Source organism: Hyperolius riggenbachi, chromosome 10 (assembly GCF_040937935.1).
Source record: "Hyperolius riggenbachi isolate aHypRig1 chromosome 10, aHypRig1.pri, whole genome shotgun sequence".
In the NCBI taxonomy this organism is placed as follows: domain Eukaryota; kingdom Metazoa; phylum Chordata; class Amphibia; order Anura; family Hyperoliidae; genus Hyperolius; species Hyperolius riggenbachi.
In genome coordinates, this window is record NC_090655.1 from 195908956 (window position 1) to 195926518 (window position 17563).

At 44.3% G+C, this 17563-nt stretch overlaps 1 protein-coding gene across 2 annotated transcripts in view; it reads left to right on the plus strand.

Annotated features, from left to right (window-relative positions):
- The window catches only part of KDM2A (lysine demethylase 2A), a 142151-nt gene that overhangs the window by 50559 nt on the left and 74029 nt on the right, over positions 1-17563 (plus strand). For both annotated transcript variants that reach the window (XM_068255551.1, XM_068255552.1), the window contains exons 9-12: positions 1395-1548; positions 7100-7215; positions 13138-13264; positions 16970-17424. In XM_068255551.1, coding sequence (XP_068111652.1) covers positions 1395-1548; positions 7100-7215; positions 13138-13264; positions 16970-17424 — 852 coding nt within the window. The remainder of the gene's footprint in view (positions 1-1394; positions 1549-7099; positions 7216-13137; positions 13265-16969; positions 17425-17563) is intronic.

Sequence of the window (17563 nt, forward strand, 5' to 3'; positions counted from 1 at the left end):
TACACACCTGCAGTTTTCAGTGGACAGTCACTGACCAATTTTACCATACTACATGAGGATCAACAGATATTGAATACTATGAGCAGAATGTGTAGGTAAACTCTCATACTGTATTGGAAGTGATACAAAGTGGTCAGTGATAATTGAAAGTGTGTACCAGGCCTTATAGAGCTCTATAGCAAAGGGGGCGAGTGGATAAGGCATATTGTGAGTCTGACGAAGCAGGTGAACTCTGCAAAATGTGTTTTATCCTGTCAATAAAATTCCCTTCAGTATTGGAGAATGCAGAGAAATATCTTTACTAGAATGTACAGTAAGTCCTTTTTTATTGATTTTTTTTTTTTATTTTTTTTTTTTTTGCAAGAAGTCCTCATTTTTAATTCCCCTTCTAAAGTTTTTTTTTTTTTTTATTTTTTTTTTTTAACCATGGATGCTTCTTAAAGGACAACTGAAGCAAGAGGTATAATGGAGGCTTTCATATTTTTTTCCTTTGAAGCAATACCAGATGCCTGGCTGTCCTGCTGATCCTCTGCCTCTAATACTTTTAGCCATAGACCCTGAACAAGCATGCAGCACATCATGTGTTTCTGACATTGTCACATCTGACAAGATTAGCAACATGCTTGTTTTTGGGTGTTCTTCAGACACTACTGCAGCCAAATAGATCAGCAGAGCCACCAGGCAACTGGTATTTTCTAGAAAGAAATAAACATGGCAGCCTCCCTATTAGTTGTCCTTTAAAGAGAACCCGAGGTGTGTTTAAAGAATGTTATCTGCATACAGAGGCTGGATCTGCCTATACAGCCCAGCCTCTGTTGCTATCCCAAACCCCACTAAGGTCCCTCTGCACTCTGCTATCCCTCATAAATCACAGCCGTGCTGTGAGGCTGTGTTTACATCTGTAGTGTCAGTCTCAGCTGCTCCCCCACCTCCTGCATAGCTCCGGTCCCTGCCCCTGTCCCTTCCCTCCAATCAGCAGGGAGGGAAGGGATGCAGGCGGGGACTGGAGTTCTGCAGGAGGCGGGGAGAGCAGCAGACTGACACTATAGAGATAAACACAGCCAGCTCTGACAAGCTGTTTGTCAGCAGCGTGGCTGTGATTTATGAGGGATTGCAGAGTGCAGGGGGACCTTACGGGGGTTTGGGATAGCAACAGAGGCTGGGCTGTATAGGCAGATCCAGCCTCTGTATGCAGATAATATTCTTCAAACACAACTCGGGTTCTCTTTAAACAGAATTTATGGGTAAGATGTCCCTGTAAAAAGATGAACTGTATATATTTTTTCGTACAGTCTGACTTACGTACCATTTGGCACATTCTTTGCATGAACAGGGTATTTATCTGCTTAAAATTCAGAAGCATAATGAATGAGATTTCCTTGTGTATCCTTTAGGTTTTTTGGCTAATACCTCCTACAGACAAGAATCTGGAGATGTATGAGAACTGGCTGCTATCGGGTAAACAAGGGGACATATTCCTTGGTGACAAAGTGAATGACTGCCAGCGTGTAGAGTTAAAGCAAGGATACACATTCGTCATCCCTTCAGGTAACCTACAGTTGCGACATACTGAGCTTTAGGTAGTGCAATGGTCCAGAGTCTCTAGCCCAGCTACTTTTTTATTTTGTTGATGAAATCTACACCTTGTTTTGATCCCTTAATGCCTGCCAGGGCGTAGATTTCACTTCACCACCGCCGTGCGTTCTTGCTGCTCCCGACGATCTTGTCACTCTCTGCCCGCTGCAGCTCACTCGCCCTGCAGTCGATATGACTGCAAAGAAAGAAACAAGAGATGGCACACCACTGGCTGCAAACAATTTTGCTGTATTGGAACAAGTACACTAATCCAATACAGCAAAATTGTTTGCAGCCAGTGGTGTGCCGTCTCTTGTGTCTTTCTGGGTATCGCCTAAAGCCGTTGGAGCAATCCGGCTGGGACAGGGCACCGGCTCAAGGTACAGGTTTGTTTGACCTGTTATATGCGCTCTCCAGGCATCTACAGTGTATGGAGATATGACTGCAAAGCTCTGTGAGCCAGCCAGAAGCGGATTTCATTGGCTCCTGACCCTATCATCAATGTAAGCAACTCCCATTGACACATGGGACAGGAGCCAATGAAAGCGGCTCCTGGTTGGCTTACAGAGCTCTGCACTCCTAAGAGACAGCTGAGCTAATGGCCTGATTTTCCTGGTGTGCAGTGTGGACGGCGGTTGCAGCGGGCATGTGTGGCACTATCCGCTGGTTTCTTATACCAGCGGTCCCTGGTCCTTAAGGGGGCAGAGACCACTGGTACTTACGGTAAGTGGTTAAATTATTTAAAACTGGCGTTGAATCAATGCATAACACGTCATTCTGTAATCCTGTAATACCATACGTGATGGTATGAGGACTGTGAGAGAGAAAAAAGGGAAAGGGGTGGGATGTCTATTAGCAACTCCCTTCTGAGTATAGGTAGCCATGGAGATCGGCGCTATAAGGGCCTTTTACTCTCTGTTCACAACTTTGCATAGTGCTGAGGAGAGGACAGGAGGCAAAGAATCCATCCCTGCATCGTTGGGCTGGTGAAAAAGCCATACGGGCTGGGTACAGCCAATAGACCGAAGATTCCCAACCCCTGCTCTAATACTTCTAACGATGGCCCTGAACAAGCATGCAGATCAGATGTTTCTACAAGGTTAGCTGCATGCTTGTTTCAGTTGTGATTCAGACACAACTGACCAGAAAGATCAGCAGGGCTGCCAGGCAACTGCTATGGTTTAAGAGGAATAAAAAAATAAGTGTATCTATCTATATCTCTATTTATCTATAGCTCTATCTATCTATATCTCTATCTATCTATATCTATCTATGTCTCTCTATCTATCTATCTATCTATCTATCTATCTATCTATATCTCTCTCTATCTATCTATATGTCTCTTACCTCGGGTTCCTTGTAAAGCTAAGGTACCGTAATAGGGACAATGAGGGTAAAGATGTGCCCAGAGGTTTATAAAACTGAGTTAAAAACGATAAATGAGGTGGCTTACCTCAATTAGGACAATCTCATACGAAAAAAGAGAATTTTTATTTTTGCACAGGCAGTGCTTTTCACGGGTCTAACCCTGCTTCCTCAGGCCAATAAGAGTGCCTAAAATTAACAAATGTGCAACACTCGATACATACTCTGTGGACAGAATAACTTTGAGATAAGTATAGAACAATAAACAATAAAAAAAACAAAATATATACCGGTAATCTATAAGAAGGTAATAGGGAGACTACATATACTTTCACACTTTTGTGAATGTAAGATTGTTACCCTTTGAATTTGTCATGTAGGGAAAGCTTCTGGTTTGTTTGTTTTTTTTTCGACCTTTAACCACTTCACAACGGAGGGGTTTCACCCCTGAAGCACCAGCGCGATTTGTACTTTGCAGCGCTGCTTCCATTGATTTTTTTTCAGTGATATGATTGGTTATTGGGGACTGGGGTCCCCATAACCAATCATTGCACTGCAGAGCGGGGGTGTGTGCGTGCGGGTCGCGGGGGCGCGCTGCACGTTTGTTTACATTTCATTGTTATCAATGGAGACTGCTTCTGTTTGAAGCAGTCTCCATTGTGTCCGCAATCGGCGCATCTAATTGGATTTAGGAACGCTTGTTCCTAACATCCAATTAGTCACCTGCTGTGCTGGCTGGCTGGAGTGTGCGCGCGAGGTCCCCGCCCACTCCCAGCCAGTAAACAAATAAGTGCGCCTTTCTCCGTCCCTGGGGGTGAAGCGGTGCGCAGAGGGACGGAGAAATTTAGCACTGGGGGGGTGAAGTGGTTAATATTTTGGGTGTTAGAGATTTTCAGTTAGCCACTGGGTAACTTCCAAATTAAATGTAAACTTAGATTTAAGGACTTTTTTAAAATTCCTTTCCATCAGGCCCTACTGCTTATTCCAGCAAAAAAAAAAAAAAAAAAAAAGGAATACATATATTGTTGTCTTGTGAATACATATATAAGTTGTCTTGTGAAAGCACTGAGCAAAGGGAGGTGGCTGGCCTTAACATTTTCCAATGTGGCCATCATCTTTGCCCCAAACGGATCCGTAATAGAAACATGAGATTACACAACCAGTAACTATAATACAGGGCTGATAAAGGACTGTTGATCTTATGGCTAGTTTAGAGGCGCATGTAAACCACCACTTGGTTCTGGGCTTGCCGGTCTCTACTTGATTCAACCTGCAACTGAGAGACAAAATGTGGTCTGTCAGTGTACTGCCTGCCATCTGCAAACAACTAAAACAAGTCGCCAAAACAATGGAAAACATGGGGCTTTAGGACCTATGTACTGTACATTGGTCTCTGCCAGTACTACTATCGCTACTGAGAAGGATGCTAGCATGGTGTGTTTGCCTGACATGCTGTGCAGTTCAACAACCCCTATGCGATTCAGCTGTGTGATCTGATGAAGACCTTACTTTTATGAAGTGGAAGTGACTTTAATTTTCACACTATAATAGTTACCTTGTATAATGTCTCTGATCAGCCACCTGCTCTTCTTCTACATACCTTGCAGGGTGGTCGGGAAACTTTAATGCTAAAACCAAAATGGGGATAATTTAATGCGAGCTCTATAATGGGAGGCAGAGTAAAGCAGTGAGCTCCAAAATGATGGCATTATAATGGGGAATGTATAGTTACTCTATACATTTAATATATATATTTAGTATGCCTCTGAAATAGATGGCGATAGATATATTTCTATATATTTTTCTGTCAAAATACAGTAGACATACAGTCTCTGCACATCAACACTGTCATGCTTAGAATAGAGAGTTAGGGTTTTTGGAACACATTTCTTATTTTTAAGACTTTATAGTCGTTAGATATTTATCTAACAATACGAAGTGAATTACTGTATGCAAAGAAATGCATTGTTTATAAATAGGGAGCTAATTATTCAGTGCTTGAACTAAATTACGGCTCAATACAAGCTTTGTATTTGTCTTTCTGACCCTGTCAGATTCCACACCAAGCAAATGGGGGCTTAAAGAAAATCTGTACTCTAAAATTCTTACAATAAAAAGCATACCATTCTATTCATTATGTTCTATTCATTATGTTCTCCTGGGCCCCTCTGTGCTGTTTCTGCCATTCCCTGCTGCAATCCTGGCTTGTAATTGCCAGTTTTAGGCAGTGTTTACAAACAAACATGGCTGCTAACCAGCATGTGATAGGCTGAGAGGAGCTCAGTCTGTGACTCATAGAGAGCCTGGAGGGGGCGCGGAGAGGGTGTGTATAGCTTCTACCTATCACAGCAGAGCAGCACATTCCTGCCTGAGCCGACAAAGCTGACAAAAGAAAGAAGATTAGATTATATAACGGAGATAATACAGCCACTGTGCAACTAGGAAAGACTGCAGTAAGACAGACCACATTAGAACAGGTATAGGAACTTACAGGATAGAAGAAATAAGACTGAAATTTTGTTAGTCTCTTTAAATAGCATATATTTAAAATAAAAAAAAAATATTGAATGTGTTAAATTTTATTGAAAATACATCAACGTGTAGGTAAACATTCCCTCAATGCATTAATTTGTAACAAACGAACAATGCCTGATGCAGGTTTCACAGTGTCCACTCTGCTTCACCAAAGGCAAATTCACAACTGCAGACATTTCATACAAACACCATAACTTTATAGGTTAATATCAGACATAACAGACATTACATTTTTTTTTTTTTTAACATTATGTCAATGGTAAACTTGAGTTTTTCACTATAAACGGACCAATGCAACCAACCCTATATTGTATAAATGGAACACTTATCATAAATACCTTCTCACTGGGGTTCACTAAACCAAGTTATGCATAGCCTGATGTGAACATTTGTGTCCAATACATCACCTATAAAGGATTCCTTATCTAATATACATACACCCATGTATGGTCATAACTAACCACATCAATAACCATGTCTATGTAGTGTTACACCACCAAGTGCATCCAATGTGATAACTGAATCCATTAATCCACCCAGGGGTTCCAGCCGCACTCCCTTACAGGTGAATGAGGTGCAAGGTCTGTCAGCCAGAGCAGCAAGCCAAACGCACAGTAAAACAATCTACAAGGACCAGCACGCTCCAAAGTATTTCTGAAATTCCAGGCTTGCTTTAATAGAAAAATGTCTTCAGAAACTTTATAATAAGGGCTGTGACTAATCCAGGAAACCTTCCAGCAGTAAGTTGGTCATCACACGATAACCAAAGTCCATCCATTAACTTGGTTCCACTTGTTTAAAGAGGCTATTACATTTGTAGAAACCTGAAAGACACCGATCAGACCATGTGGTTCCTAAAAGGATGGCGACCGACACTGGCCTAGAGCTGTTTCGGGCATAGAGTCCATCTTCAAGCCAAAAAACGTGCACCCATTAAACTACCAACCTGCACATAAAGTGATCTCTAATGTGACACTCCTCCTATGGTACTTCATATACCTTAAAGAGAATCTGTACTCTAAAATTCTTACAATAAAAAGCATACCATTCTATTCATTATGTTCTCCTGGGCCCCTCTGTGCTGTTTCTGCCACTCCCTGCTGCAATCCTGGCTTTTAATTGCCAGTTTTAGGCAGTGTTTTACAAACAAAAGACATGGCTGCTAACCAGCATGTGATAGGCTGAGAGAAGGTCAGTCTGTGACTCATACAGAGCCTGCAGGGGGCGTGGAGAGGGTGTGTATAGCTTCTGCCTATCACAAGCAGAGCAGCACATTCCTGCCTGAGTGCCTAAGCCAGACAAAGCCGTCAAAGGAAAGAAGATTAGATTATATAACAGAGATAATACAGCCACTGTGCAACTAGGAAAGGCTGCAGTAAGACAGACCACATTAGATCAGGTATAGGAACTTACAGGATAGAAGAAATAAAGCTGAACATTTTGTTAGTCTCTTTAAGCTACTTACATTTTTTTCAAATACCGATTGTGTATCCAACCTAATATAGCCTATGAACAAAACTCCTATGTGAACTATTGCCCAAAAATTGTGCTTCATAAACCCATGCACAAGTTACATTATGTAATGATGGTTTGCTGTGCTCACTCTTGTGTTTTGCTTGCACAGGGTGGATTCATGCAGTGTATACTCCTCAGGACACACTCGTTTTTGGAGGAAATTTTTTACATAGTTTTAACATCCCCATGCAACTAAGGATATACAGCATTGAAGACCGAACAAGGGTGAGTTTTTGAACTATCTTGTAAAATAATTTGCAGTGCTTGTTATGGAGTTTGAAAGTGAGTTGCCATACTAGGCAGTCAAATGATACCGTTATTTATTTATTTTTTTCTATCTGCTGTTCAAATAAAGTTTACTTGCAAAGGACAACAAGCCTACAGCCTTGTACATCAGAGTTCTGCCATAAAAATATTTTTTTTAACATTTGTGAGAGACAGCCTCGTGTCTGTAGTGGCATCTCTCCTCCACTGCAGCGGTCCCTGGTCAACGGAAAAGCAGATGGCATTGTTTTTTATTTATTCTCTTTGCCTGTTGCAATTGAATTCCCCTGCAATGTGTGGACAACTGCTGCTCTGTGCTAGTGATGGTCATGTCTAGGAGAACCCCCAGAGGAGCATATGATCAGTTTGGTCAGGTTATGGATATGCGGGTCTCTAATTTGCTAGTCATTCTAATGTGCTTAAGCAGGAAGTGATCACAGCAAATCAGAGCTTTGCAACTCCATCAGCTGATAAAACCACATGCGTCTCCTTTAGTTTTCCTGGACATCACTATCATCACTTTAAGTCTGTTCCCTACTTTTGCGTAGTTCCGTACATATTGCTTAGCAAAAGCTAAGCGCATGTCTGTATAGGGTTGTATGTGCAAAATTAAGTTAATAGTCATATTGCTCTGGCTAAAAAGTAAAAATTATTTCTGATTTTTTTTAATGGCATTTTCCAGTCGTTCACTGGGGAACCGTGTAACCATTGGCTACAGCCCAGCCTATAGAACTTGAGCTCTTAAGTAAAAGGCATTAAGCATTAAGCTCCAGTTTCTGGTTACTTTGTGCTGGAGAGACATTTTATGTTAGCTAATTTTATTACGGTTCTTTAGTTTTAGTTGCATTTAGTGTTGTACAGATGAAGACCAGGAGCTTTATCTATTCCTGGCCTTGCCGTTTGGATGCAAGGTGTGCAGGACTCTGGTATTATTGAGATTACACTGCCTGCTCCTTAGCCAGCATATCTAACATACAGTATATCCTTATAGTGCAGCCCTAAAACATCCTGCTGTCACCACAGGAGCACCTTAGCTGTATACAGTTTTAGGGAGCTTGCCCTAGAGCTTAAAACGTGTACATGTAATTAAGGCAACAGGAAATTGGGTGCAGGGTAAAGCCGATAACTGCTCATCCTGTGCCTGCACAAGTCCCAGTGGAGTTACTATTCCCCCTCCAGCCACAGTGGATCCAGGGGTTAGGCATAATTAGTCTGCCAGCTATTGCTGTTGGTCGAATTACGCTGTTTTTATAGTAATTTCGGCTTAGTCTTCTGACGACGCCCAAATTACTGACTGAGCACCACTTTAGCCAAAATTCACATTACTCCCTATGGCACTCCTGGTGCACTAAATTTTTCCCAGCGCTGTTTTTACCATGTCTCGCTTAATACATCCTTTCCAGAGCTCCAAAAGATGACGACAAATGAGAATATTCTCCTTCCCTCTTTGACTCATGCCTATCGCCCTTCTATTTAGAGTCCCTACACAGAACACTGTTGTGGAATGACCTGTCTTCAGAGGAGCAAATCTCACTTTTTTTGGTGCCGGTGAGGGTGCCGGGACCTGTGGTGTCCACTATAGTATTATTATTATTTATTGGATTTATAAAGCGCCAACATATTACGCAGCGCTGGACAATAAATATATACAATGATACAAGGATGACAGACATAACAAGGTTATACAACATAGAACAAAGTTATACATGCAAATTGTACAAAATACATGATCATGCAATATGAGCTGGTTAGGTAGGCCCAGTAATACAAGTACAGGCTGTCATAGGACAGGAGTACATGATCCTGTAGATTACACTAGGCAGTGGCGGACACAGCCAGCAGTGGGCCCCTGTGCAAAATTGTAATTGTGGGCCCCCTATGACCTGCGCCGCGGCAAAATATGGGCGCGGCTACAACCTGCGGCGCGCGAAGCGCGCCGCGGCAAAAATTAGTGGATAGAACCTGCGGCACGTAGCGCCGCGGCAAAAAAATGGGCGTGGCAATGACCGGATGAGGGCGGAGCTAACTGTAACTTAAAGCGAACCCGGGGTGAGGGTTTATTTCCTTTTAAACAATACTAGTTGCCTGGCGGCCCTGCTGATCTATTTGGCTGCAGTAATAAACTGAATTACACCAGCAACAAGCATGCAGCTAATCTTCTCAGTTCTGACAATATTGTCAGAAACCCCTGACCTGCTGCATGCTTGTTCAGGGTCTATGGTTGAAAGAATAAGAGGCAGAGGACCAGCACGGCAGCCAGGCAACTGGTATTGCTTAAAAGGAGAGAAATATGGCAGCCTCAATATTATTCTCACCTCAGGTTCCCTTGAAAAGTGCAACGCAAAGACAGTGGGCCCAAGTTTTGGTGACCCTTTCCCCAGAAAATTCACATAATTGTGCAGGTTTTCTCAAGAAAATACACATATATGCCCAGAAAATACGTGCAATCATGTCGGCAGATATGCCCAGAAAATACGTGCAATCATGTCGGCAGATATGCCCAGAAAATACGTGCAATCAAGTCGGCAGATATGCCCAGAAAATACGTGCAATCAAGTCGGCAGATATGCCCAGAAAATACGTGCAAACAAGTCGGCAGATATGCCCAGAAAATACATGCAATCAAGTCGGCAGATATGCCCAGAAAATACGTGCAAACAAGTCGGCAGATATGCCCAGAAAATACGTGCAATCATGTCGGCAGATATGCCCAGAAAATACATGCAATCATGTCGGCAGATTTGCGAAGAAAATACATGCAATCATGTGGCAGACCTGCCCAGAACATACACCTGCTAATATAAATAAAACAAAAACATTTACTCACCTGCACCTCCTGTCCCAGCCTCCATTCGGCGCGCAGCTCCCATGGGTGGTTGGGTGGATAGGTAGCCTAGTGGGTGGGTGAGTGGGTGGGTGGGTTGGTAGCCTGGTGGGTGGGTGGGTGAGTGGGTGGGTTGGTAGCCTGGTGGGTGGGTGGGTAGGTAGCCTGGTGGGTGGGTGGGTAGGTAGCCGGGTGGGTAGGTAGCCTGGTGGGTGGGTGGGTAACTAGCCCGGTAGGTAGGTAGCCCGGTGGGTGGGTAGGTAGGTAGCCTGGTGGGTGCGTGGGTAGCCGGGTGGGTGGGTAGGTAGCCTGGTGGGTGGGTTGGTAACTAGCCCGGTAGGTAGCCGGGTGGGTGGTTAGGTAGGAAGCCTGGTGGGTGGGTAGCCGGGTGGGTGGGTAGGTAGGTAGCCGGGTGGGTGGTTAGGTAGGTGGGTGGGTAGGTAGGTAGCCGGGTGGGTAGGTAGCCTGGTGGGTGGGTAGGTAGGTAGCCTGGTGGGTGGGTAGGTAGCCGGGTGGGTAGGTAGGAAGCCTGGTGGGTGGGTAGGTAGCCTGGTGGGTGGGTAGGTAGGTAGCCTGGTGGGTGGGTAGGTAGCCTGGTGGGTGGGTTGGTAACTAGCCCGGTAGGTAGCCGGGTGGGTGGTTAGGTAGGTAGCCAGGTGGGTGGTTAGGTAGGTAGCCGGGTGGGTGGTTAGGTAGGTAGCCGGGTAGCCGGGTGGGTGGGTAGGTAGCCTGGTGGGTGGGTTGGTAACTAGCCCGGTAGGTAGCCGGGTGGGTGGTTAGGTAGGTAGCCGGGTGGGTGGTTAGGTAGGTAGCCGGGTAGGTAGGTAGCCGGGTGGGTGGTTAGGTAGTTGGGTGGGTGGTTAGGTAGGAAGCCTGGTGGGTGGGTAGGTAGCCGGGTGGGTAGGTAGCCGGGTGGGTGGTTAGGTAGTTGGGTGGGTGGTTAGGTAGGAAGCCTGGTGGGTGGGTAGGTAGCCGGGTGGGTAGGTAGGTAGGAAGCCTGGTGGGTGGTTAGGTAGTCGGGTGGGTAGGTAGGAAGCCTGGTGGGTGGGTAGGTAGGTAGCCGGGTGGGTAGGTGGTTAGGTAGCCGGGTGGGTAGCTATCCGGGTGGGGGGCCCGACTCCTATCCTCCCTCCCTCCCTTCCTTCCTCACCTCGGGGGGCCCCCTCCCGATATGCGCGGCGGGAGAGCGAGCGGCAAATGCAGGAAGTCTTCAGGGCTCTCCAGGCATCCGCTAGAGGCCCAGCCGCTGAGTCTCCAATATGTCTCCAACTGGAGACATATTGGAGACCAAGCGGCTGGGCCTCTAGCGGATGCCTGGAGAGCCCTTCCTGCATTTGCCGCTCGCTCGCTCTCCCGCCGCGCATATCGGGAGGGGGCCCCCCGAGGTGAGGGAGGGAGGGAGGATAGGAGTCGAGGGGCCCCCCGGGAATAAAATAATAAAAAAAAAAAAAATATAAAAAAAAAAAAAAAAAAATACTTAATGGGCCCCTGAAGAAAACGGAACTTCAGGGGCCCTCGTGCGGCTGCACGGCCGTATGTCCGCCCCTGACACTAGGGATTGGAGGACCCTGCCAGAGGCTTACAATCGAAAGTAGCAATCTTCTTTACTTCAAGCAGCAATTCTGTTTTGACATAACAAATACCCTCTGTCCTTTGACTGTACAAATAGTACTATGTGCCCTAGCAGAACAGTTGTGGTCTTACTGTAGCCTGTTCCTCTCATTCATAGGGGTAGCTCACTACTACCCCACACCATGTGGAAGAACAACACTGCTTACACCAGCCGTCAGACCCAAAGAGTGGTCCAGCAGCCTCAGTTGATTCAAAAACTCTGATCATCTCAAACAATTTCACACTTACGTGTCATTGTAGCAGTGTAGATTCAAGTCCTTGAACTTGAGAGTATAATAAGCCATTGTCTGTCTTCGGTCTGAGGTGGGCAAGATATTATCCCTTGGCATACTTACGGGATAGGGCTCCACATGCTCAATCCTTTTCTGGTGACTGGTGGCAAATGGCTTTTATTAGCGTGTTTCCCATGTCATTCTTCCAAGCATGCAGCTAATCTTGTCTGATCTGACAATAGGGTCAGAAACACCTGATCTGCTGCATGCTTGTTCAGGGTCTATTGCTAAAAGTATCAGAGGCAAATGATCAGCAGGATAGCCAGGAAACTGGTATTGCTTAGAAGGATATAGATATAACAGCCTCCATATCGCTCACTTCAGGTGTCCTTTAACCCTTGAATGCTTTATCTGTGAGTCTGCAGCTTGATTGGTATATGGAACACCCTTTGTAGCTTCTGAACAAACCATATACACTTATGTCTGGCTGTCCTGCTGATCCTCTGCCTCTATGCTAGGCATACACGGACAGGAGGGAGGCTTATCAATCGAGCCTGATGGCTCAATTAATAATATCCGACGTGTCCGATACCCCGCCGGATCGATCGGGAGAACAATGGAAAGAAACGAGTGGCTCATTAGCCACTCCCGCGGGGACGAGCGGCTCGATACCGGCGCTAAAACGGTCCGTGTATGCCCAGCATTATACTTTTAGCCATAGACTCTGAACAGACATGCATATCAGATATATTGATGGGATTTTTACTGGATTGCTCATTTGTTTGTTTAAGGTGTGTGATTTAGACACTATTGATGTCAGAAAGATCAGCAGGACTGCCTGGCAACTGGTATTGTTTAAAAGGAAATAAATATGGCAGCTTCCATTTCCATCACACTTCAGGTTCCATTTAAGGGCTCGTTTACACTACAAGAGCTTTTCTGAGCGCTTTGTGATTTTAAAAACTCCTGCTAATGTTATTCTATGTGTGTGTGCACACTGCAGCAATGTGATTTTGTAAAAATCCCTCATAGCATTGCACTAGTAAGAGCTTTTAAATCTCTAGCGCTTAAAAAGCTCTTGTAGTGTGAATAAGCCCTAAAGGAACCATATTTTTATTTGAAACCGCAAGGAATGAGGTCCTAATAGAAAATGTCTTGCTATTTACACGCTGTATGTACATTCATCTTAATGTGTGTTGTATTTTCATATTTTAGGTACCCACAAAGTTTCGCTATCCTTTCTACTATGAAATGTGCTGGTACGTGTTGGAGAGATACATCTATTGCATGACCAAACGCTCTCATCTAACTAAGGATTTTCAGAGGGAGGCACTTAGTATAGGTGAGTTTTTACTCATGCATTTATTTTTATTGCAGAGGATTTATTTATTGTATTTATAAAGCGCCAACATATTACGCAGCGCTGAACATTAATTTAGGTTACAGACAATATTTAGGGGTGACATACAGCAATATGACAATACAGGAATACAAGAAAACCAGATCACACAGCACAGTATTAGTACAAGGTAATGCTTAGTCAGTCACTGGATGGAGCATGGAGATTAGGCAAGTTAGGTTCACTCAAATGCATAGCATGGGTGCACAGTAATGGAGGTGCAAGATCAGGTAGGACACAAAAGGAGGAGGACCCTGCCCAAAGGCTTACAATCTAGAGGATTTAAAACTCTGTAAAATATTTGTTGCCTGTCCTGATTGTAGATCTTGATATTGAGTCAGCTAACATATTTTAGACCCCAGTGGATTCAAGATAGCCCTATAGAATGCTAACTAGTTTTGAGTGAGGATATTCACCCTCCAACTAACAAACTTAGCAAAATTACCAATCCTCACAAAATGCCTGCTCAGGTGACTTTGATTTGTAGCTTGAGTAATGTCTACTTTTGCTAATCGGGTAATGCTGGCCATATACTGTTAGGGCCCGGTTTCACTACATGCAAATTCATGTGCATTTTTTGCACACAAATTCACCTAGCAATGCACTTTCATGGGCCGGTTTCCATTATATCCAAAATCTGTATGCAGAAAAACAATCTGCTTAGCATTGTCAGTTTTTGCATGCTGCTTTCACATTCGCGCACGTTTTCCTTAATGTCAATAGAAATGCCCAAATAACAATTATGCATGCAAATTTGCATATTTAAAAATGTTTATGTATGCGAATTTGCATCCAAAAAAAGCATGACCATTCGCTTAGTCGACTTGATACAGAGGGGAAAAAAAAGTACTATGTCTTAATTGAGGTATTGGCTAAATGGTTATGCGTTCCTTTCACAGCATTATGAGAACTGGCTTGCATTACAAGAATGGGGCTTGAGCTGAAGAGGAGAGATAGCTGTTAATCACACAGCCTAAATGAATATGTCGCTTCTTTGCCTTGGGATGCCAGGATCTGTATGTGAGCTGTAAATCTTATCCAAATGACCTTTGTAAACAAAAGCACAGTCCAATGTTGCTCTTTCTCATAGAAACATGCTACTAGGGAAATCCCAATAGCTTATATTTCGCTGTAGTGCCCCTTTAAGCTTTGCAAGTAGCTAATATCAAATGTAGATATTCATTTCTCTTCAGACACATTCTCCAGTATAATAACCAGACCCATAGCTTAAAACATTGGATAAGGGACAACACTGCCTTGAGATGGCTAGGATACTCCTGGATCCTATCCAAACAGCTGGTTGTCCTTAGCAACCTTGGCAAGAATGGACTGAAAGAATGAGAAGGCAAGAGTAACAACCTGCAAGAAAGTCAAACTTGCATGCATTTAATTATGGACTGTTTTTATGGCCTGTAACTAATCATCGACATTAATTCAGTAAGGTGGAAGCTACTACGTTTTAGTGTACTTTTTATGTAACTGTTAAAGTGCATTCACATTTTACACAAATGACTCAATGGGCATGTTCACATATTTGCATTGTAATTAATTCCATTATTTTGATGCACTGTCTGCAGCACATTTCTTGGCAACACATGCAAAACTGCACACACAGTAGTACAAAGCACAGCAGTGTGCAAATTACACAGTGTACCGCTTTAGTTTTGCTAAGCACATAGTGTGAATGAAGCCTAAAGACCCTCTTCTATAAACTAAAGCCTTGTCCAAGTAGGAGTCCATTGTAGATTACAGAAGGATGAGAGGGTGGAAAAAAAAAATATGAATGTTTATTTCTGAACTGGTACCTGAGAGATTCAGATCCTCTCTGTGCAGAAAAATCAACAATTGAGGCAGGTCTGATGTGGATTTTGTGGACTTTTGTGGATTTGCCTATTAAAGATTCCAAACTAGCCACTGTGGCCAAGACCAAAGAGCTATCCAATAATGTCATGGACAAGACTGTAGACTTGCTCAAGGCTGGACTGGGCTACAAGACTATTGCTAAGCATCTTAATGATATGGTGATAACTGACAATCTCCCTCGGTCTGGCGCTCCATGCAAGATCTCACCTTGTGGAGTTGCAATGATCATGAAAATGGTAACTACGTAGCCCAGAACTACACAGGGGAGTTCTACTCAATGACTTCAGGGCATCTGGGATCATAGTTGCCCAGAAAACAGTTAGTAACCCACTATGCCGTAAAGGAATAACATTTTTCAAAGCCTGCAAAGTTCCCCTGCTCAAGACTGCACATGTTCGTGCCAGTCTGCAGTTGTCGAGTGCAAATGTGAAAGATCCAGAGGAGAACGGAGTGAAAATGTTGTGGTCAGATGAGACCAAAATTGAGCTCTTTGCAGTGTTGGACTGGGAAGTTGGTAAAGCAGAGGAAATCCACTTGCTGGCCAAGCAGAACTAATCGTGTTGCTGCTCACAATGAAGATTTGCTACTGGCTTCTATTGGGAGTGGTAACACGTGGTTTTGGCTGCTTGGCCAGCAGGTGGATTTCCTCAGCTTTTCCATCTCCCAGTCCGACACTGGCTCTTTGGCATCAATTCAATTCACCATGTTTGGACCAGGAGGCATGCTGCCTGTGACCCCAAGAAAACTATCTCTTGCTGTCAAACATGGAGGTGAACACTATGCTTTGGGGGTGTTTTTCTACTAACGCGACAGGACACCATCACCACATTGAAGGGACAATGGACAGCGTCCTTTACTATCCAACCTTGGGTGAGCACCTCCTTCCCTCAGCCAGGCATTAAAAATGCGTAATGGATGGGGTATTCAAGCATGAAGACCAAAACACATGGCCAAGGCAACAAAGGAGTGGCTCAAGAAGCACATGAAGGTCCTGAAGTGGCTTAGCCAGTCTCCAGACCTTCATCAAATAGAAAAACTGTGGATGGTGTTCAAGGTTCGTGGTCCCAATTTGCAGCCATTAACTTTGCTGGATAGACTTATACTTGAATCATTAACCTCCCTGGCGGTACACCGTTTCACATGCTGCGCCCGCGGGAGGATTTTTTTAAAATAAAATGTGATTTAAATGCTTAAGCTAGCACATCACCAGCTAACTATGACCCCCAAGTCCCCCGGCAGCGCTCTGATCCCCCCCGATCGCCGCCGGAAATATTTACTTGTCCGCGATCCCGCGAGAGCCGCAGCTTCACCATTTAGCTTCAGTCGTCGCTATGGCAATGATCGGACATGACGTCTTTGATAGGGAAGCCTGGAGCTGATTAGGAGGCTGCGCCATCGTGGGATTCCTGGGGGGTACGTATAACTGTGGCGATCGGGGGAGAGCGAAGGGACTTGGGGGGCGTGGTTAGCTAGCCAAGTGCTAGCTTAAGCATGTAAATCAAATTTTATTAAAAAAAAAAAAAAAAAAAATCCTCCGGGGGCCATGTGATCCTCTCCGGCGGCTAGCCCAAGCGTAGGTCAGGCTTACCGCCAGGGAGGTTAATTCCAGCAGGTCAAATATTGAGGTTGACTTTTACATGGGGTCGGCTTATATCTGAGTATACATGGTATGTGAGGATGCAATTCTTGTACACTAAAAGTCAGTAATCAGTACATTTATGTTTGGGTTGTTTTTAGTGCTATATAGAGCCAGCTCATCATAACTCCTGACTTTTGTTGTTCTAGATTTGGAACTAAATGGCCGCCGGCGACCAGACACTCCTTCTTCATCTTCATCTTCCTCCTCTTCATCTTCCCCTTCTTCCTCATCCTCGGAATATGATGACTCCTCAGATCAGGATTGGGAGGAAGAGGAGGGCTTGAGGAAAAAGGACAGAGACCGCAGGAAAGCTGAGCGAGAGATTCACAGGAGGAGAGAAAGGGAACGGCGGCAAAGGGAGCGGGAGCGACAACGCCGGGATGAAAGGATTATTATGTCTGCTTTCCCTGCTACACACCAGCCTCTCACACCACCTCCCCCTACTCCTCCATCGCCCCCCAGTAATACACCTCCTTGTTTGACATGGTTTGAAGTTGAAGGCTTACACTGCCTTGTTAAAAAACTTGAATCTCTTCCCCAACATAAGAAGTGCCTGCCTGATGGTATCCATGATCCAGAAGCTCTCTTACAAGACATCAAGGTGAGTGTTCATCATTTTCCCTTTTTATATTCTGGATGTTCGGTGTTATGTTTTAGCAGTGTTTTTATTGCTTTTTTTCCAACGATTCTTCTAATTTAACTAAAGATGTATCCATAAGATACATGTCCTAACTTCATCC